Source organism: Myripristis murdjan, chromosome 9 (genome assembly GCF_902150065.1).
Source record: "Myripristis murdjan chromosome 9, fMyrMur1.1, whole genome shotgun sequence".
NCBI lineage: Eukaryota > Metazoa > Chordata > Actinopteri > Holocentriformes > Holocentridae > Myripristis > Myripristis murdjan.
The window spans coordinates 10,703,204-10,725,370 of NC_043988.1; the positions used below are offsets into that span (position 1 = coordinate 10,703,204).

The following is a 22,167-nucleotide window of genomic DNA, read 5'->3' on the forward strand; positions in this document are numbered from 1 at the left end:
TCCATTCAGGTTATCAGCTTGTGTTCATCACCTTGTAGGAGAAAAAAAAATCAAACATCCATATTGTTACTGCTACAAAACAGAACTTTTAAATATAAATAAACATTCATTATGTTCAGTCTAATACCAAATGAGTTTACACAGTGATGATTGTAGCATGGCTAATTTCCTGGTCTGAGAATTCAATGAGATTCTCAGTTTTCTCCCTTCTTTTTTTTTTTTTTCTTTGATGATTAAGTCAGAAGTGTGCTTTTTGAGCAGCATTTCATTTACTGCCACAAGAGGGAGACAAATCATACAGAGCTCAAAAGTTCCGTACTACATGTTTAAGACAGTTTCTGCTTTTAGTTTACTTCTGTGCCTAGGATTATTCCAACCATTGAGTTTACACTGTTCTTTAGTATGGATTGCAGTACTTTGGCTCTCCTAGATATTGTGATACTTCAGCTGATATAGTATGGTAAAACTGTTATTGTGACAACTTCTGATTACCAAGTTTAATATGAACCATGTTAAGCATTGATTCATCTTACACTGTTGATTGAATGGTTTTTCTTCCAGGTGCCACTGTAGACGAGGCTGGCAGGAGCTCCTTGATCATTGACAACGTGACTATGAGTGATGCTGGAACCTATGTGTGCATAGCAGAAAACAGTGTGGGCTCCATCAGAGCACTTTCTTTTGTCCGCATCAGAGGTGAGCAGTCAGCATACTGTCAGTGATCAGCAAAGGCCACTCATCTTTCCACATCCTCTGACAGCATTATTATATGGATTGTAAATGTTTGTCATGGATTATTTCTCCAGAACCACCAGTGTTGAAGGGTGAGGCCCACATGTCTCAGACAGTCACCCAAGGTGGCACTGCTATGCTAGACTGCCCAGTCCATGGAGACCCCAGCCCTGTCCTCCGCTGGCTTCGGGATGGAAGACCCCTCCTCCGCTCCCTTCGACTGCAAACCCTTCACAACGGCTCCCTAGTCATCTACAGCATCACTGTAAATAAAAAGCTCACTTAGCTCTGTTTTTACAAACAGTTGTTCTAGATGTAGATGCTATGTAGAAGTCAGGTCTGTCAAATTCTGAATGTTTAAGCTTCATGGTAAATAAAGGCTCTACGTCTTGGAGAACAAAGAACCAGGAGTCAGGTGAACACAAAAGCCTATCCAAGTTTCATCTGCAGTCCCCTTGGGTGGAGGAACAGTGTGTGACTGTCCTATGGCGTCCTGCTCTCACCTAAATCAGATTGGAAGCAGTTCAGTCAGAGAGGCTAACAGCATTAGCAGCAGAAGGAGAGGAGGAACAGAGAGCTGGATGTTCCCAGACTCTGGCCCTCTTTCCTTAGCCTGTAACCTTGTTAAGTCTCTAACTGGTGCTGTAATTGCACACCCTGCAGCTGAGGCTTTCTCACAGACAGATGACTCTCCTTCCCACAGAGTGCTCTAATGTGAAATTTCCTCTCTCTCTGGCCCAATAATGACCATTATGACAAACAATTTAATGGAATAAAGTCCCAGTTGCTCTGAAGAAAATGTCAGCTCTTAAGCATGAAAATGTTAAGAAAGTACGTGTACGTTCTTAGACACTCTGTTCTCCCACAGGTCTATGAGTCTATCAGAGGGATAATGATAATTGTTCCTCAAAGTGTGAATGAACTCTTAAAGTGTCAATCTCCTTGTTTTTTTATAGGCTGGAGATGCAGGGGCGTACCAGTGTTTGGCTGAGAGCGAAGCTGGAACGGCTGAGAGGACTATCACCCTCAAAGTCCAGAGTCAGTTTCATGCCTAGAGATGTACTCTGAAAATAGAATATGAAATGAATAAAACAATACTCACACACACACTGGCACAATATATAAACCAATAATAGAACACACACACACACACACACACTGAATGACTGCCACATGCTTACTTTCCCTTCTATGTGCTTGTTCAGATAGTTATTTACACATTTTGCTGTTTTTGTCCCCTTCTCTATTCCCTTTTGCTGTTGCCTGATTCCTGTAATCATTTCTACTCGTCTTTACTTATTACTTTGATTTTTGGCTACTAGTGTTTTTTTTTTTTTCCTTTTCAGCAAACATAAACCCCTCCAGGTGTTTTTTTCTGACTCACACTGTTTGTATTTATTCTCTTTTTCCACTTTCTATGAGTGTTACTGTGCAAATGAACAAATCATAAAACCCTGTAATAATTCTCCCTCCATCTCTCTTTTTCTCTCTTTCTTTCTTTCTCTCTGGCCCAGTCAATGGAGGCTACTCTAACTGGGAGGAGTGGGGTCCGTGCAGCAGCACCTGTGGACAAGGGTTCCAAGAACGAATCAGATTATGCAACAACCCAGAACCAGCCAATGGGGGCCGCTCATGTGACGGCCCCAGTATTGACTCGAGGAAGTGTCAGACTGGTCTCTGCCCAGGTATGGCTGATGTTGTGTCTGCCGTTCTTCCCCCTTCAGACATTTGTTAATGTCATTGCTTCAGTGGTTGATAATCAGTGCAGTGTATTACGAATGCTCGCTGATATCCTGTGCAAAGTCAAACTGGGGATAAGCTATTTATATGCATCATCACATCCTGTGAGACACCAAATGTCCTTGTATGCGTAAATGAGCGTACTTAAGTTTGTTTGCCTCAGTGCCCTGGCTAATACTGATATTGATAAATCTTAGCAAGTGCATTTCCCACAGTCACATGAGCTTATTGATATTATTATAGAACGGAATAGGATATGCCAGTTACTGAACAAGCACCGACTAAAAATGCAAAAATTGGGTATTATTAGTAAAAATGCAGTATTAGTGTGAAGTTATTCAGTATGTGACTGTGCTGAACATTCCTGTTTCTTTGTTGTGTTTGGTGGTGAAAGGTGAGGCTCCCCGCAAGGCCCGAGGGAGCCTGATAGGCATGGTGAACGAGAGGGAGTTCGGTGTGTCTTTCCTGGAGGCCAACATTACAGACAATGAGGACGAGGGTACCAGCACCCTGCAGGCACACCTGGACAATGTCCCTCCCAGTGTGGGTGAGTATACACAAGTGTCCAGTTACTAAAATTTCTAAATAGTGTACCCTGATGTAAATACAATCAAGAACGTATGTACATTTCTATATCATTTATTGTCAAATTTCAAATTTCAATTGTTTTCAAGTGTTTTCAAAGTAATATACTTTTAACATACCGATAACTCTGAACTTGTATGGCACTTGAATGGAAAACAATACTACAGTTGTCTTTCAAGTAACAGAAAACAGAGACTGATTTTCTCATCTCATCTCCTCTCTTCCGCTATTCTCTGGTGCTGAAACGTAAACAATTGATTTGATTGGCTTGGCTATTGATGACACTCCTGTCGTATTAGCTAGATTAGCTGTGCATGCAGTCTGTAGCCACGACCGTCAGAGAAAAAATAACAACGAATGATTTATTTATTAATATTAGAATTGTCACAGGTCTGGACAGAACTGTCACTGGGTCAGCCATGTGGTGATGCCCGCTCTGTGGTATGACAGAAAGCATGAAGCTCTAATATAGTTGTGTTCCAGGTCCGTTGCTGCGGGTGCTGGTGTCCGTATTTACTCCCATCTACTGGACCACTGTGCTGCAGAGTGAAGCAACCAGGAATGGCTACTCTTTCACCCAGGGCCAGTTCAGACAGGAGTCTCAGCTGGAGTTTGAGACTGGTCAGCATTACACCAAAGATTATCTTCATTATCTTCATAACATCCAGCATAGTAATATTAAATGCATTATTATTAAGAGTACACTAAGGCTCTGAGACATCTATAGTAAGTGATGATAACATAGACACTGAAAACATACATGTGTCCCCTGTAGATCACACCTCCATTTGTGGTCTGTACATTTCTTTTTAAATGAAAAGACATTAACTCAGTATAGGTGACAAAACCAGGCTTATTTTTAGAACTATCTCAGGTGACTAACCACATGTTCTTCTGCTGCTCAGTGTTTTTTAGCTGCACACAGTGTCACTTCTACTACCACTTTCACTTTCCACTGGCAGCAAATAGTATGCTATTTTATCCGATCTAATGTAAATTTTACCAGGCTCCTAAACAGATGTGGCCACATATTGTTTGCCATTATTTACTATTTAGCTTTTAGCCGCTGCAGGCTGTGGTTTCCTCACTTTTGAGATAATGTGACTGACTCTCCTGCTGTCACTCCACATAATCTATGTTAAAGAGTCAGCAAGGATCACCAGAGCAAACAATGCATGTGTGCCATCAAATGAATGATTTTGGTGTCTATTTTAACAGGCAAACAGACCAATGTGGCAAACTCCAAAGCCTGTGTGTTTTCTCTTATCTGTACTCTCTTCAAGAATGCTCCCTTACTTCTGTAGTTTACACAGTAACCAGCAGATGGCATTGTTTTCTGCCACTGCCTGCCAAGTGAGTTAAAAAATGACCATTTCTCTAGTTGCAACGTGTCATTCTGTGTTTGTGAATGAGTAATATGTCTATTACCATTTCTACATTCAAACAGGGGAGATTCTTCGTTTGACCCACGTTGCCAGAGGTCTTGATTCCGAGGGAGTTTTACTAATTGACATTGTAATCAATGGATTTGTCCCTCCTTCATTATCAGCTTCTCATCTCAGTCTGCAGGTGGGTGTGTTTGCTGTTGTCTTTGCAAAGGCATTTAAGGATCTCAAACATATTGTACTTGAAGAGGATGTCACTCGGGTCACTTCTCAGATTCACTGACCTAATTTCACTTTCTATCTTGTAGGAGTTTGATGAGTCATTTGTGCAGACAGGCCAAGGGCAGCTGTACTCTTGGTCGTCACAGGCCCACCAGAGAGGAGGAAACCCCATGGTACTGCGGTGTAACCACACTATTATTTATGAGGGCCAGGAGGAGCGCCAGGGGCCCCTATTGCAGCTGTTGAAAGTTTCTGGGTTGAATAGTGTCTACAACATGTTTACTCTTAGTTTGGACTTCCACATCACTGCCAGTCTTCTCATACCAGGTCAGGGGTTTACTGATTTAACAGTACACTATCAGCAGATCAACAGTATACGTTAGATCTGAATATTACAGCTAAACAGCTAATAAACTGAACATGGTGATCTTTGTTTTTGTAGATGGTAACGGAGAGACATGCCCCAAAGGCTTCATTGTAGACACAGCCTCCTACTGTGCTGGTATGTTTCTTTTTATCTGTTTCTTCTATCTTTTGGCAACACTTCAGCTTGAATCATGAATAGACCTGTTTTATCACACGATACTGAATGTGTTGTTGTTATCAGATGAGGATGAGTGTGCACTGCAGTCTCCCTGCTCTCATACGTGTAACAACATCATGGGAGGCTTTTCCTGCGCCTGCCCGTCTGGTTTCACCATCTCCACCGAGTCTAACACCTGCCAAGGTCAGACATCCACAATAGACCTGTTCAAGTTTTGCTTTCCAACTAAACTTGTTAAACTTTTTTTTTTGTAATCAACTGTTACACATTCAAATACATTCACATACTGTACATAGACATGCCTATATGTCCTCATTCACTGACTGAAAAACAGAAAGGCAAGAAAATGTACCATGTAAATGGGATGCTTTACTTCCAGCTGTCTGTAAGCCCCCAGTCTTGTTTCCGCTTATCCTAACTCCTGTCCGTATCGAAATGTGAATCTTGAATTAGGCCTCACATATGTGTCTCATGCAGATATTGATGAGTGTGCCCAGGGCTCCCACATGTGCCACTACAACCAGCAGTGCGTCAACACAGTGGGAACATACCGCTGCCAAGCAAAGTGTGGCCCAGGATTTAAACCCAGCGCCATGGGAACCAGCTGCGAAGGCAAGCCTGTTAATCACAATTAAGCCATCCAGTCAACATTTTGTATCAATACGTAACTTTTCTGCTGGAGCTGTGTGCTTACACTCTATTTCCCTCTCCCTGCTGATTCTTATTACTTTCTGCTGCAGCAACCTAATTTCCCAGCAGGGATCAATAAAGTTTCATCTTATCTCTTATCTCATAAATTCAGTGTCTGACAGTAGATCGATGAAGCCTGATTTGTCAATGATGTATTTCAGATGTGGATGAGTGCCAAGAGTCCTCTCTTTCCCCATGCCAGCATCAATGTCTCAACACCCTGGGCTCCTACCGCTGTATCTGCCACCCTGGATACCAGCTCTCAGGACACCGCTGCATTGGTCAGTTGCAAAGAACCTGCAAAAGCAAAGGAATTGGAAATGTCTGAAAAGGCCTGTTTCTTCATGTACATGTAGAAAAAAATACTAGTTACAAATCCTGGCTCATGAAGCAAATGTAAATGTTGTCTTAAGAAATATGACCTGAAAGAGCCATCAGTAAATGGAACAACTGTGTTGCAACCCTGTTTTAGTCCTTCAGTCTTGCCTTCTATTGGACCTCACATTGCCACCTCGATGCCGGGGAATAAGAGACAGTAGATGACTATTGCAATGGTTTTCCATTTACAGACATCAATGAGTGCATGAGAAATGTGTGCCCGGCTCACCAGCAGTGCCGCAACACAGAGGGAGGATACCAGTGTTTTGACAGTTGTCCAGCTGGCATGACCAAAGCAGAGAATGGAGCCTGCATGGGTTAGTGGCTGTCATACTTGAATATTTGTCCATTTTCTCTTTTTTAAAGCTGCTGCGTGTAGCACTTTAACATCAGTAACTCATTAGCACATTCATTTTGACATTAGCACCGTGGTGGGCAATCATGACTACGCCAGCTGTTTCCACTGATTAGTTCCCCCTCTCTGACTGATGGTACGCTAATTAGTACAGTCAATGTCAATGTAGTTTACATTAGCATAATTACCATAATCAAGCGAGATCGCTGCCCAGAAGGCTGGCAATCTCTAGCAGCCTCTACATTACATTTTAAATTGTGCACAAGCACAGATTTCACAGGATCTGCTGGATTGCCTGGCAGCACAAAAGTGGTGCAGGGTGCTGTTCCTGCAGTGCAAAAACATCAGTTGTGTTTTTTCAGTGGTAGATGGTGGAAAGAGTGAAAGGTAATGGAAAATCAGGTATAACATATCTTCTTAAGTAAAATCAAAGGGAAAAGCTTTGATCAGAGAGTTTGTTTATGGCAATTATGCCAGGTTGCACAATGCACAATTAATTTAGAATGACTGATTTTACAAATGCTACACCTAGCACCTTTAAAATCTGATAAACTTGATTAGGATAAATTGTGTCATGGTACAAATACAGTGCTATGATGGTTACATGTTTTAACGCTTAACCGCATATTTTCAGACATCGATGAGTGCCAGGATGGAAGCCATATGTGTCGCTATTCTCAGATCTGTCAGAACACCATCGGAGGTTATGGTTGTATATGTCCCAGAGGCTACCGAACCCAGGGAGTAGGCCTGCCGTGTTTGGGTAGGATGCCTACAGTGTCTCATAATGCAGTGAATCTTTGACACTGTAAATGGAGAGATTACCATTAGAACTTGAGTCTTGCTTTGCCTTTCAGACATCGATGAGTGCCTTCAGACGCCAAACCCTTGTGCCCACCAGTGCCGCAACGTGCCTGGCAGCTTTAGGTGCCTGTGCCCCCCAGGTACTGTCCTACTTGGGGATGGGCGGTCTTGTGCTGGGTTAGAGAGAGGACAGACCTTCACCAATGGGACCCGTGTCAGGGCAAGACTTCGCCCACAACTGGTGTCATCTTTAGGCAGACCCATCCTGTCCCGTACTCATGGTGTGTCCCGCATTACCAGACAGAGCTGTCCTGTGGGATACACTAATAGGGATGGCACCTGTGTTGGTGAGTGTTTATAAAAACTATACGTTAGATGATCATGGGCCATGTTTGCATGTTCCTGCCAGTTCGCTAGTGATACACCATGACTCATAAATAAAGGCTGACAAAATTACAAAATGTTTGTTTTCTTGTTGAATGGTCCCATCTAGATGGGTGATTTGTGAAAATCTCACAAATCTAGGTTTGAACTGTTCCAAGTGCAGTTAGGGTTAAGCTTCAGGGTTAACATTAGGGTTAAGGGCAGAGTCACCAACAATCTAGAAGTTTGTGATTTAACTTGGGAACCTAGACCTGGCATGAGTCTGGACCTTGCTTTTACCTTCCTTTCCTTCTTATCACTAATTTGTGCTTCTCTGTGTACATCTATAGTAAATCACACACCTTGTTGGTCCCTTCAGTTTCTCATTTATGTTCTCATGTTGGTGCCCTCAACACAGATGTGGACGAATGTGTGCTGAGGAAGCCCTGCCAACATGAGTGCCGAAACACCATTGGCAGTTTCCAGTGCCTCTGCCCTCCAGGTTACCAGCTGTTACCCAATGGCAGGAGCTGTAAAGGTAAGAATCTGGCTGCCTGTTAAATCAGCCTCCCTTTATATCATAGCAACTAAGACGTTGTATCTTCTTCCTCTAGACATAGATGAGTGTGCAGTACAAGGCATCCAGTGTGGACACAATCAGATGTGCTTTAATACCCGAGGGGGATACCAGTGCCTAGATACACCCTGCCCTGCATCCTATCAGAGAGGAGGAAGCCCAGGGTAAATTGCCTGACTGACAAGTGTGATACAGTGACAGTGATTTTAATGTGAAGATTGGAGATATATTGATATTTTATAGCTTCAGATATTTGTTATCTGCATGCAAATGTTGCGTAGCATGTTGTTGAATGCTATTGTAGTATGATGATGAGGGTGTGTTGGTGACTCTTTGCTTTTCTTGGTTGCCCTTTTACAGGACATGCTATAGGCCCTGCTCTCTGGACTGCGCTTCAGGAGGCTCTCCTCTGCTCCTGCAATATAAGCTGCTCACTCTCCCCTTTGGCATTCCAGCCAATCACAATGTGGTGCGACTGTCAGCTTTCTCGGAGTCAGGGATCCTGCAGGAACGTACGTCCTTCACCATCCTTGAGCAGGAAGGGGAGACGGGAATGATGGGCCAAGTGTTTGGCATAAGAGATGAGGCAGGCAGGGGCATCATCTTCACGCTGCGTGCCCTGGACAGGTCAGGACTAGTGCGGCTGAAGGTGCAGGCAACCACCCTCTCCGCACAGGGCCGAATCACCTACCAAAGCATCTTCATCATCTACATCTCCATCTCTATGTACCCGTACTGAGCCCACGTACATTTTACAACTGACTGTGCCCCTTAGTGGCCTCTGGGTACCTCTCACCCACCACGGCAAGCCTGGATGCTTGGGAAACAGTAGGCCACAGCAAGAAGCTCCAATAAATCAGAAGTCAAGGCAAACCATAATTATTCAGTGGACTTGTGGAGATGTGACCCCTGATCTGTGACTGAAATTAATTGTGGGAACAATTTCTAAAAGACCCCGTTCTTTAAAAAAGAATATTGCGTTTAATGGGTTTGGTTGAATTAATTTTACAGCAGAGCCTCATCTGTCTGAGACATCTGAACTGACTGATCAACCAAACAGCATTAATGAACAAAATATGAGTGTTAATTTCCAGAATAATATATACCCTTTTTTTAGGGGGAGAAAAAAACTGAAGCTCATCTTTCTGATCAGTATTTGTTGGATGCAGAAAATGAAGTCTGTATAAATATGTCAGCCAAGCACTGAACCTATCTACTAACCTTTCAAAAGTACCGTAGCTTGCTTTAATATTTTGCTATTTATCATGTTGTAAGAGTGTGTGTCACACTTTGAAATGGTGAACATCTCATTTCGGGATAGATTTCCTCATATATGAAAATCTATTTGCAGTCCATACTTGGAAATCCTCCGTAATTTCACATGCAGTGACACGATATTTAACTGCAAATTAAATTATACAGTCACCCATGTTTTTACACACATGCAGCTTACCAGTTAGTGTTTTAATTTATTTATGTCACCTGGACATTTGATTAATTCAGACAACCTTGAGTCCTGCAGGGTTTGAAATATTAATTTTCCTCTGTCACTGCCATGACAAAGCCTGCAGTGACATCATATTGTGCCAGTGGTTTGAAGCGAATTATGTTGTGAAAACGTAACAGGTGTGATAGTGTTTCATCTATCTGTATTAAGTGTTTTTATATTCTTTTCTTAACTATCATTTTTACCATGAAAAAAAAGCAAAGGTGCTATTCTGAATGTGCTTGAGTGCCTTTGAGTCAATGCCATTGACTTGAAGCAGTGATTCTGATACTACATGAAATAAAAAGGTACCAGGCAATTTTCTTGAACCTATCTTTACTGATCACAGCAGTAATTGATTGCACTTATTTGGCTGTGCAGTGTAGCAGTAGCCCTTAAATGGCTGTAGCAGAGTAAATGCAATGTCTGTCCTGTCTTTACTACTCCCAGGACTGTAGTATTGTAATTCCATCTTACTGAGTTGACCTCTTCTGCTTTTTTTGTTTTTATCAACCGGGGGAAGGAAGTGAAGCCATTCTGTGAGAAATAGTGTGAAAGCCACGCAACACCCACTGTGACTGCAGAGGGGCAGGTGATAATTAGGGCCCGAGCGCTGAAACAGTGCGAAGCCCTATTGTTATATTCACTCTACTCTTGTAGATAGAATGAAACATTTCAGTGTTGCTGTAAATGGATGTCTAATCTCTCTAGAAATAAAATGGACAACAAACAAAGAGGCTTTTTTTTTTTTTTTTTTTTTTTGTCACGGGCCTATCCTAATCCTAATTTATCTTGATTGTACTCTAATGTAGAACCTGCCATAACATTTCACAAACAGCATTTTCACAATCATATTTTCTGTGCAGCTGACAAACGCTATTACTGTGCCCATTTATTATTAACCCAAGAGGGAGCATACCAGCTCAGGCACAACAATTTGGAACCATAAATATGCAAAGAAACACTAACCCTAAAATCACTCCGAACAGCTGCAGTGAAAAGGATTTTTTCAGCATAATCTTTGTTGATCTGCACTGTTGCTTGCATAAATAATCTTTTAGGTCATTTTTACCCCCAGCTTACTTTGACTGATTATGTGCAGCTGCAGCAAGCCTAAAATAGGCTTGTTCGTGTTATGTTGAGATGCTTGTCTTGCTGCTCCACATACTGTTACTTACGTCTTCTTTTTTTTTTTTGATAGAAAAGGTTACTAGTAACTTCAGTGAAGTTGATAGATAAAATAGATAGACCATCTGCCCCAGCAACAAATACCATTTTATGTTTCATTTATTTATGAATTAATTAATTATCCAGTATCCTTTATTTGAGAGAAGGGAGAAGGGAGAATTAATTTCATATTTATAATTATATTATCTTAATTCGTCCACTTCCTCTGACTACTACTGCTAAGCCACTACTAATTATATACTGCAACCACTACTTTCACTTTTAGCAATAAAACAGGGCCCCTGAATCCACTGAACACAAATGAACTGAAAAAACAAAGATGTAAGAGATAGAAAATAGCTTTAACATTCAAAGTGAAAATGTAAACATGTTTGATACATCATAAACATAAAACTTTGGTCTGCCATCACAGTTACAAAAATAGCTCATTCAACTGAGGACCTTGCAAAAGAGATGCATTATCAGATAAGCAGACCCACATTTTGTAAAACTTTGTCAACCTTTGCAATGAGTTCAAAGTCCCACAGCCTCTTGTCCACTAGCAGCTGCTCCTTCGTCAGGCTCCCTTGTAGAGGGCCTCTGACGTGCACTATCCTGCACACCTCAGGATCCACAGTGACAGCCGATGTCCATGCCTTCAGGACACTGTGGACTGAGGTCTGCTCTACCTCTCTAGGGTTGATTAACAGCTTAGTAGGGTTGTAGACAGAATCCCTCGATGGCTCTCGGTATATGTGCTCCAGGATGTTTATCCCTGGGATGTTTTGCCACTGTGGCACCTTAAATCTCCCACTGTCATCAAACTGTGTTTTGGGGAAAACATGGTTCATGACGACAAAGACGCCCACTCCAGGATTCTCTTGCTCAAGTTTTTCCATCATTTGCTGCAGATTGGCATGTTTATAAGGCATGATGATTTCATCTAGGTCATTAAGTAGTAAGTACTTGGTCTGGTACATGTTCCTATAGATGCATTCATTCAGAGTGGCAAGCTGCCCGTAGTAATGGAGATCCCCTGGATGTTCTGGAAAATTCCAGCCTGCGGATGGCTTAAGGAAGTGGTCGATGGGCCACTGAACTATCTCCAGTGTGCCCTCATGCTTGTAGTGCAGCAGCACACGCTCCAACTCAGGACCGCAGCTAGTGTTATAGATGACCACTCTCTGCACACCCAACAGCTTGTACATCTCCATGGTTTGGACAAACTGCAGGACATTGTTGTAGTCGCCAAAAAGGTTTGAGATGCAGATGGTGAAGTTATAGGGGAACATTGCTGTGCTCTCTTTGTTTCGGATAGGAATGAACCTCTGGTCCTGGTTTTCTGTGATGCTAGCATGTGTTGAAATAGTGACATGTGTAGCATTTCTCAGAGGCTGATACTTGCATAGTACATCGGTAGTCACAAATGGGTAGCCAAAATGGTCACTGTGCATGTATGTATATGCTGTGTATCCCAGAGAGCAGCTATGCTGACAGCAGAAAATGCAGTAAAGTGATTGGAGCTCATCTCTCCTCATTATGCCTATGATCCGAGTTCTACCACTCAGTCTGTGGTCCTTGTAGGCAGAAATCATCAAATGCTTGGTATTTATGATTGGTGTTATTGTTTGCTCACTTAAAAGTACTGAACATGGTGTTATGGATGGGTAACTGCTTAAAAATGACCATGAAATGTACATGGACAAAGCAACGATAAATGTCAGTGCAACAAATGTCCGTTTCCAACTGTTCCTTGTCTGAATCCAGCTCAGGTGTATCGACATCTATGTAAGTGAGAGAGGAAAAAAACAAAATTCAAATTAGACTCCAGTGTTCAGTTTCATCTCCGCTGACTCTGATTATCAAACTGGCTACACATAAAGTCAGATGTCCAATTTCTGCTAACAGCCACACAGGTGTCATCTCAGGCAACGGATTTATTCACAAAGATACTGCACAAAAATCTGTCCCAAACTAGGGGGTTTTCACAGCAGCACATTTCCTGTTTCTTGAATATGCATCTGTCAGTTCTGTGGCTGTAGATTTAATACCCTGTTCTGTTTCACTTCTCTCTCTTTATCAAACACTGTACACCACTTGAGTTGAGAATACCAAGTCTGGATATGGTTTATCTTCGAAAGCAAGTTATGCAACATTCTCAGATTTATAAATATATATACAGTATTTGATTAAGTCTGGGCATTTCCGACTGAATTGGCCTTCACATATAGAAGAATAGTCATTGTGTGAAAGATAACAGAACATGAATGCATCAGGGGCTAAGATGGCTACATCTCAGGAGGAACAACAGCATGAACTCATTTAATCCCACCGGTCACAATAGTGACCATAAAAAAATGTTTCATTTCTAAGGCTATAAAAATGTTACTGAATGATCTATCAAATATTGAAATAAGAAAGGGTCTCAATGAAATATGTGCAGTGTCACATGTTTACTGTAAATTGTCACATGACCAGAGCTATTTACGTCCTGTTTGCACCAAGAGAAGAGGATGGCAGCAACAAAGCTCCCAAAGAAAAGCTTAGTAAAGTATGTTAACATAAAGATAGGATTTTTGGTACACATCATGTTTAAGGTGTCTAGTATTGATGTATGCATTTGCAATTACACAACTTTGTTCAGTGTGGTCATAGAACTCACAAGCATGTCACTGGCAACAACAGTGACCGGTGGGATAACCCATTGTATCTACATGCTAATACACATAGGCTAACTGTTCTACCTAACTTTCTGCTGCTACCGACCTTTCTGCTTAATTTTACACACACAGACACAGACACACACACACACACACACGGACCCCAGGAAGACTAGCTAGCTAACTACAGTTGTGTTCAAAATTATTTAACCCCCATTGCAGTAGCTAAAGGGTTTTAGGAAATTTAAATTTTTAATCTTGTTTATAACGAAATCTTACAAGGACTTGTAAATTAGTTAAATGCAACTAAAATTATAAAATGCTTTTTCTAATACACTAACAAATGTCATTTTTGTGATTTCCTCATTGACAAAATTATTCAACCCCTTAAAGATTACCACTCTTAAGAACAGAGGTCTCAATCAGGTGTTTTCAATCAGGTGTTGAAAACACCTGTAGATGTGAACAGAACCATAACGAGCAATTATTAAGCAGATTTAAAAGGACTGGTGAAGTCCAGGGGATGGTCAAAGAAGTCAAGAGAGGAGGTAATTTCTCTTCATTAGCAAGGATATGGATATAAAAAGATAGCAAAGACATTAAACATTTCAAGAGACACAATTGGAAGCATAATTCGCAAGTGTAAAGCTAAAGGCACAGTGGAAACGCTACCTGGGCGTGGCAGAAAGAGGATGCTGTCAGCGATTGCTGTCCGGTACCTGAAATGAAAGGTGGAGAAAAATCCTGGGCGACAGCTGAGGAACTGCGACAGGACTTGTCAGAGGGAGGAACTCAGGTTTCGGCCCAGACAATAAGGCGCACACTGCGGGATGGCAGCCTCCATGCCAGAACTCCCAGGTGCACCCCCCTGCTGACTCCAAAGCACAAGAAGAGTCGACTCCAGTATGCCAAAAACCACGTGGACAAACCACAAAGGTTTTGGGATACTGTTCTCTGGAGCGATGAGACAAAATTGGAAATCTTTGGGCCTATGGATCAACGATATGTCTGGAGGAGGAAGAACAAGGCCAATAAAGAAGAGAACACCTTGCCTACTGTGAAGCATGGTGGTGGGTCAGTTATGCTCTGGGGCTGTTTCGCTTCTTCAGGTACAGGGAATCTCCAGCGTGTGCAAGGTACCATGAATTCAGTTAACTACCAGGAGATCTTGGGTGCAAATTTCATGCAATCAGTGACAAAGCTGAAGCTTGGGAGACAGAAGAAGGGCTGGAAGATTCTGGAGTGGCCATCGCAATCGCCTGGCTTAAATCCCATAGAAAATCTCTGGTGGGACTTGAAGAAGGCAGTTGCAGCACGCAAGCCCAAGAATGTCAATGAACTGGAGGCCTTTGCCCTTGAGGAATGGGCTAAGATACCTACAGATCGCTGCAAGAAACTTGTGTCAAGCTATGTTTCACGTCTGAAGGGTCAAAGGGTGTTGTACTAAGTACTAAGGATGTATGTGACTGAAAGGTTGAATAATTTTGTCAATGAGGTAATCACAGAAAGGACAATTTTTGGTATAATAGAAAAAATATTGTTGTAATTTAAGTTGCATTTGCCTATTTTACAAGTCCTTATTTGATCCAATTATGAACAAGATAAAAAATAAATGTCAAACTTGCTAAAACACTTTACTGCAGTGGGGGTTGAATAATTTTGAACAGAGCTGTAATTCTACCTAACTTTCCAGACACACACACACACACACACACACACACACACACACACACACACACACACACACACAAACACAAACACAAACACAAACACAAACACAAACACAACACACACACAAACACACACACACACACAAACTGCATAGGTCAAATAGGCCTATATTCAGTCTGTCCAATGGTTGATACAACACATTATCCCACCGGTCACAATTGTGAAAAAACACTTTTTCACACACTTTTCCATGAAAATTTCTAAAAATATGATTGATTGTTTCAAAGGGCTACTAATGACACATGATTTGGATATTTTTGTGTCTGGGAAAAAAATGGGAATAAATGAGTTAACCATGCCATAATACTGTCCACAGCTGTTATGTTAGTACAATAGAATTAACAGTGCGATATAAATAACTGTTTAATATACACAATGGTGTAGGCCTACTCACCTTCACCGGTGTTTTAAGTCCTGATGCCTGTACAGAGTAGAAAAGACGTGTGTATCTCCTACAACTGCAGAAGTAGAAACGCTTTAGTTGAGCTAGTGAACTTGTGACACTAATTTCCTGCTTCCTGAACACTTGCATCACATCTTGTGTCACTACCTGTTAAGGCATGTTTTCTGACTCACATGGCCAAAAATGCATCTGATCAATCTTTAAAACCTAGTGCATCCTTGAAGCTGCACTGGGTAACTTTTTACAGTAATAAAAAATGGATTCTTTCATTTTGCAACAAATTACTGAGTGTATAAGGAGAAAAACTTCTTCAGCATCTCGACAGACTGAGATATAAGCCAGTGTGGTCTGGAACAACCATTGGTGGGAAGGATAGATTTTTTTTTCTCAGCATGGTGACAAAAGTTTTAATTGACTTTGGCTACAACAACACTGATGTGTCTTGGTTTTAAAATGCAGAACCTTTGCTATGTTTGTGCCTAACGTCCACAATATGGTGAGCACTTCTAACATTTAATCAGTGGTGGTAATAGCAATTGTAAATATCAACACCTGCTTTTTGACTAGCTAGAATTCCAAGCCAGTATATCCACAAAGTAATTTTGACAAAAAGCAATTCTAATTCAAGATATCTACAATTTGTTTCTCACGAGTCAAAATGTAACTATAACTCAGCTATAACTCAAAATGTAATTTGTATCTTAATTACAAGTCACCTTTTACCATTGACTTCCATTCAAAATCAATTACAGATATCTATAATTCTGTTTTGATGTGTTATAATTAGGGTTGCAAAGTGGTGGAAAATTTCTGGTAAATTTCTGTAAACTTTCCAGAAGCTTTGCATGGGTAGTTAGGCTGGGAAAACTTGGAAATATTCCAAGTTGGAAACTTTCCATGGGAATTAATGGGAATATATGGAAATTAACCAGGAATTAACTGGACATTTTGGGTAATTTATACAAACTGTGTCATATAAACACAAATATACATTTTGCTTTTGTCATATGCAGACATGATTGCAAACAAATATAAATTTAAAATATGACATTTTTAACTCAAAATTGAATTTTAGATATCAAAAAACTTCCACTAGTCAAAATGTCATTGCTGAAATGTCGGATGGATCTGAAATTCTTTCTAGATACATCGGACATATCAACAGTGAATATGCTAATATGGGCTACATATCTGAGATGAATATGCTAAATAAGCTACATATCCGAAATGCAATTTTTGATATATTGGACATATCCAAAGTGCATATTCGAAATGAATATACGAATTAGGCTAAATATAACTGCTAAAATACATTTATTGATATATCCAACATGTCTGAAATGAATATGCTAATTAGGCTTCATATCCAAAATGTAAATGTTGATATGTCGGACATATCCAAAAAGCAATTCTTGATATCTGGGAAATTACATTTTCACTATTTGCAATCCTTTTTTGACATGTGGAAATTCAATTGTAGATATTCGTAATAATTATTCTTACAAGTGAAAAAGGAATTACTGATATCTACATTTAAATAACAGATATCTTTTAAATCAGTATAAATAATATTTTGACTAGTTAAAATGTAATTACTACATTCATTCAACTCATGATTCATTTTCCAAGCTGTTTATCCTACTCTGGGTCTGGGGGTGCTGGAGCCTATCCCAGTTCTCACTGAGCTGGACCCTGCAGGTCATCCGGCCATGCAGGGCAGACACACAGACAGAGAGAGACACACAGACAGACAGACGCACAGACAGACACATTCAGGCACACATTCACACCTAGGGGCAATTTAGTAGCAGTGCACCTGACTTACATGTGTTTAGACTGTTAAAGCCATGCTCACTAAAAAAAAGATGTGCGTCCTGTCTGTGATGCAACGAGAATAGTTGTCTCTTAAAATGTACGTTTAAGTGATTCCACTATGTTTTAGTGCCATTTTTTAAAGTTTTTTAGAGTTGGCCAGGATAATCATAAATGTTCACGTTTCCTCATGCCTAGTTTGAACACTCTGTGGTTGCATAGCAGTGTGGATGACTGGATATGGAGGCGGATTAATACAATGATGCAGACAAAGCATGACAAGCAAAAATGTTTGAGGTAAGCCCACATACCTTTTGTGAGTTCATTCTTCGTGTTTGGATACTCCTTTCCCATCTCCAGAGGACGCTATGATAATGCTCCCATCTCCTAATCTGTCACATGCCCTAAGTTCCACCATCTGATGATAATTAACAGCTCAAGTCCCCACCTTAGCTTTCAGCCGCATCGTTTCGCCTCCCTGCCAGCTCTCATGGTGGTGAATCCAGGGATGTCCACCTTAGCACTGGGAGTGTTGCCACAGGTTTGCCAGGTTTCCATGAGACACAGTAGACCGCAGTCCCGGTAGCTCTTCTGATTTCGCACCAGAGCCACTTGCTCGTCAGTCTCCTCGGCCAACAAGTTCACATTCCACATCACCACTGAGGAAATAGATTGCCAACATCTCCTGTGTTTCTTCACTCTAGCCTTCAGCTTTGCACTGGCTCTGTCCCCTGTACCTGACAATCTGCTTCCTGTGGACACACACGCCCGGTGTATGTGAATGTTCATGTGATCTGCGTTTTCAGGCCCCTTAGTATGGACAGAGATGATTTCTGATCCAGTGCTAAAACACTCCTGTGGACACAAAGTGTGGATGTATAAATGTACATTCATCCTCAACACCTTACCCTAATGTTAGCCACAGGCAATGGATAACTAACCCTGAACGACCACTCAAAATGTGAAAACAGCCATTGCTTACCTGGGGTTAAAAAAAAGCCTGCTGTACTGCCAACTTATCACTTTAAATGCAATTTGTATGAATAACTCTATCTAGTCCAGATGATGGTTTCTCAGTCATTGCCATGTCAGTTCAGTTCACAGTTCAGAGGCTATGTTTAGCTAATGGCTCACATCCCAGTACATTTTCCAGTAAATGCTGTATCAAAACAAATTTGAATAGCGATGGCTGAGCATATGTGTATTCAAACAAGGATGAAAAGATTCTGCTTAGCCAGCATATGCCGTGTGATTGATGGTAAACTTGAGGATCAGCCAAGAGCACGGAGAGAGGGCTTTTGTCTCTGTCACTGAATGGGCGGGGAATCAGATGAGCGTAAACCTCATTCTTATCTGTTCCCTGAAACCAAATGTCCTTTGGCAATGGCAAGGGCATGCTTATTTATATAGCACCTTCCAGACCCCGAGGCAATTCAAAGTGCTTAACTTAGAGCAATAAAAGGCAGTAATATATTAGGACAAAAATATATGAAATGAAAAGAGAGAGTGTATATATATATATATATATATATATATATATATATATATATATATATATAATTAAACAATGAATAAATAAGAATTAAAAAAATGAAATTTAGTCCGTTTTTAATTTAGATTTAAAAGTAGATAAACAGGGTGCCCAGAATGGGAGTTGGTTCCACCTGTGAGCAGAATAATAATTAAACGCTGCTCCTCCACATTTTGTTGGTACCCTTGGTGCAACCAGCTAACATGTTAGTGAGGATCTAAGGGACCTTTTGCACTTACATATTACAAGCATATCAGTCATGTATTTTGGCCCTCAGTCATTTATAAACTAAAAGCAATGCCTCAAAATCAGTCCAATCTTTGCAGTGGAGTTCTGACATGTTATATTGGTGCTAGGCTGTGGGTTGTATAACATATCTCAAGATATGTAATAAACACCCTCAGCTTCTTAGGTTTTATGCCATCAACATTTCTCAATTTCATTCAAAAGGCATAAAAAATAAACCAAAATCTCATCAACTTCTGGAAACTGTTTGGAGCGCCAAAGATAGTTTTGTATGGCCAAATACCTTGGAGGCCTTGGCTACGATCCTGTAGCCCTTCTTTAATCCGCTTGGCGCTGCATGGTTGGAGTTAAACGCTCTTGTGAGACGAATAAAATGGAGGAGCTTGGGACAAGACTCTCAAGGCCTTGCCCTCATTTCACCTCCTCTGAACACTCACCATCCAGTTTACCATATTTGTTTTCAATATTCAACACATACAGTGCCTTCTTGGTGTTCCAGTATATTCTTAGAGAGCATGCATTTCACATTTTGTGGTCTGTCAGTTGGAGTCAGAAACCCAAAGAGGAAAGGAGGCACAAGACATACATGCTGTGACAAGAGTAGCACGTCACATAGGTGAAGGGGTTGTGACAATTTGGGTTGTCCCACCAGGATGAGGAGACTAGGAAAACAGTGATGAAAGGGTTAAGAAAAGGAAAGGATGATTACATTAAATACTTTGCAGCACATCAGTTAATATGAAAAATATGTGGTACAAAACGGATGGCTGCCACACTCTGGAGCCCAGTCTTTCCCCTGTATGTCATCAAAGTGCAGCAAAACGCCTGAGCTGCAACCATGAGAAGGCTTGAGAAAAGACTGCCCTCTTGTGTTATAAAGTGCCTGGTGTTTAAAATAAATGTTTTTAAGCTGGCCACTAGGTGGAGAGCTTCATTGTGTTCGTTGTCCATAAGGGGGACGACATACAGTATTGACTTCCATTTATTTTGAATAGCCATTCCTTTTCATTCACTGTTATCTGTTGCAGTTGACCTCCACTGCTCAGTGGGTCTCCAGAGCATTAAGCACACATCAGGTTGCTTTCCAAAACCTCTGAATGGACTCACCGTGGCATGTTTAGTGCGGTGTTGTAGTTGTTGTTCATGACTCGGCTATCACGCCTGTCATAAGCTGTGCCATCACTTATAATAAAAGAGTAGGAGAATCATCAATTGCTTCCACACTTATAAAGAAAGACATAATTATAGTGGCTACCAGGGGAGATTGATGGTTCCTCAGCCAAGTTTCCAGTAAGCCTTTCACTAGTGGCCAATACTAGCAATATGCACCAAATATACTATTAATAAGAAAGAATTCAAATAAATGAACTATTATTACCCAACACAAACCTAACTTCTGTTCTGCGTGAGACTGACTGGGCTCTTAATTTCCATATGTGTACCTGATGTGTTCCATAGGAGTACCTAACTCAAGGAGGACCTCCAGCAACTTCCTCCAAACTGTGCTTCTAAACAAACACCCATAAAACCTAATATATTCTTACTATGGTACATGTGAGCTTAATGAAAACAGTCTGTGCTGTCTGCTCTTTAATATCTCTGAACCATGGGCTGCAGCTAAAGGAGCAGCATCATTAGGATTTTAACAGTTACATCTGAACTGAGCTGGCAATAGAAAGCAATTAAAAATATAGCATCAAAAGGAAAGGAGCATTATTTTTGCAGAAAAACAGCGCGACCGCACATCCAGTTAGGTTACAAATTTATATCTAGTCATTTATTAAGGTTTTTATAAAGGGTAGAGAATTCCATGTAACATGTGCGATATACTGTAAGGCAGACTGGAGGCCTTTTTCCCCTTTGCTATAAAACACAAAGTATTAGTGGAAATGAATGCTTAGGGCTGAGCAATGGCTTCCAGTTCCATCTCCCCTACTGCTTTACACAGTCAGGATGTCAGGAAAACTGGGGACTCGCTGTGCTCCTTTCACTAATGAGCACAACGCTGGAGCCTATTAGTAGGTATAAGCAAACAAGGTCTGACCATAAGCATCATTACCAAATTAAACCTGCAAATAAAAGAATTCTTCGAGTCAGAGTCTTGTCTTACATTTCACAACGTCCGAGATCCCGCTTAAGCAGCTCTCGGCGCTGTCAAAGTTAACAGGCAGAGCTGAAGATTTGCAAACTCCAAACCCTGCCTGCACACCCCAAAAAGTCAGATGAAAACATTACATGACGCCATTTTTTGTTTACCCAAGATCTTGGATCATATTTCCCAGGACATTTTTCTCTGACACTGTGCAAAGAGGTGTTATTGAAAGGAATAAAACAAACTTTTTCAGCTGGAACCCAAACCAGTAATGCACATGAGTAATGCCCCAGCTTCAGACTGTCATAACTCTCCTGTCTGCAGTTAAGTGTGGGGAAATTGAGTAATACTATGATGTGGTGACAGAGAACGAATGGTGGAACTGTGGTGGAGGATGTGAACAGGGTGTCAAGTCTCCATGAGCAATGCCCCAGTTTGAGCCAGTATGCTGCATAAAACACCGAGGATACCTATGGAATGTTTACATCAGTGAATACGTCAGTGTTTGAGACTGATGGAAACTTGCCCAGCTTTATCCTGTTTGGCCCGCGTTCTCCAGTATACAATTGATAATTGTGGTTTCCCAAGTGATTTCTGCGTATTGGCTGAAACACTGGGTGGCCGAACGGCTCAGTGGTTAGATTGGCCATCTTATAATGGAAAG

General features: G+C 41.1%; 2 protein-coding genes across 2 annotated transcripts in view; one reads left to right on the forward strand and one right to left on the reverse strand.

Annotated features, from left to right (window-relative positions):
- Positions 1 to 9,429, forward strand: part of hmcn2 (hemicentin 2) — a 47,802-nt gene extending 38,373 nt beyond the window's left edge. The window contains exons 64-81 of the mRNA XM_030059224.1: positions 562 to 696; positions 807 to 997; positions 1,689 to 1,770; positions 2,247 to 2,417; positions 2,867 to 3,019; positions 3,541 to 3,678; positions 4,505 to 4,626; positions 4,751 to 4,991; positions 5,107 to 5,166; positions 5,272 to 5,391; positions 5,686 to 5,820; positions 6,060 to 6,179; positions 6,468 to 6,593; positions 7,266 to 7,394; positions 7,489 to 7,782; positions 8,217 to 8,336; positions 8,413 to 8,539; positions 8,736 to 9,429. Coding sequence (XP_029915084.1) covers positions 562 to 696; positions 807 to 997; positions 1,689 to 1,770; positions 2,247 to 2,417; positions 2,867 to 3,019; positions 3,541 to 3,678; positions 4,505 to 4,626; positions 4,751 to 4,991; positions 5,107 to 5,166; positions 5,272 to 5,391; positions 5,686 to 5,820; positions 6,060 to 6,179; positions 6,468 to 6,593; positions 7,266 to 7,394; positions 7,489 to 7,782; positions 8,217 to 8,336; positions 8,413 to 8,539; positions 8,736 to 9,114 — 2,843 coding nt within the window. The 3' untranslated portion in view covers positions 9,115 to 9,429. The remainder of the gene's footprint in view (positions 1 to 561; positions 697 to 806; positions 998 to 1,688; positions 1,771 to 2,246; positions 2,418 to 2,866; positions 3,020 to 3,540; positions 3,679 to 4,504; positions 4,627 to 4,750; positions 4,992 to 5,106; positions 5,167 to 5,271; positions 5,392 to 5,685; positions 5,821 to 6,059; positions 6,180 to 6,467; positions 6,594 to 7,265; positions 7,395 to 7,488; positions 7,783 to 8,216; positions 8,337 to 8,412; positions 8,540 to 8,735) is intronic.
- A 1,858-nt stretch (positions 9,430 to 11,287) lies between these two features.
- On the reverse strand, positions 11,288 to 15,890 carry LOC115365467 (uncharacterized). The gene is made up of 2 exons (XM_030060486.1): positions 15,814 to 15,890; positions 11,288 to 12,812 (listed from the first exon to the last, which is right to left on the reverse strand). The coding sequence occupies exon 2, from the start codon at positions 12,810 to 12,812 to the stop codon at positions 11,511 to 11,513; it is 1,302 nt and encodes a 433-aa protein (XP_029916346.1). The 5' UTR covers positions 15,814 to 15,890; the 3' UTR covers positions 11,288 to 11,510.
- Positions 15,891 to 22,167: the final 6,277 nt, after the last annotated feature.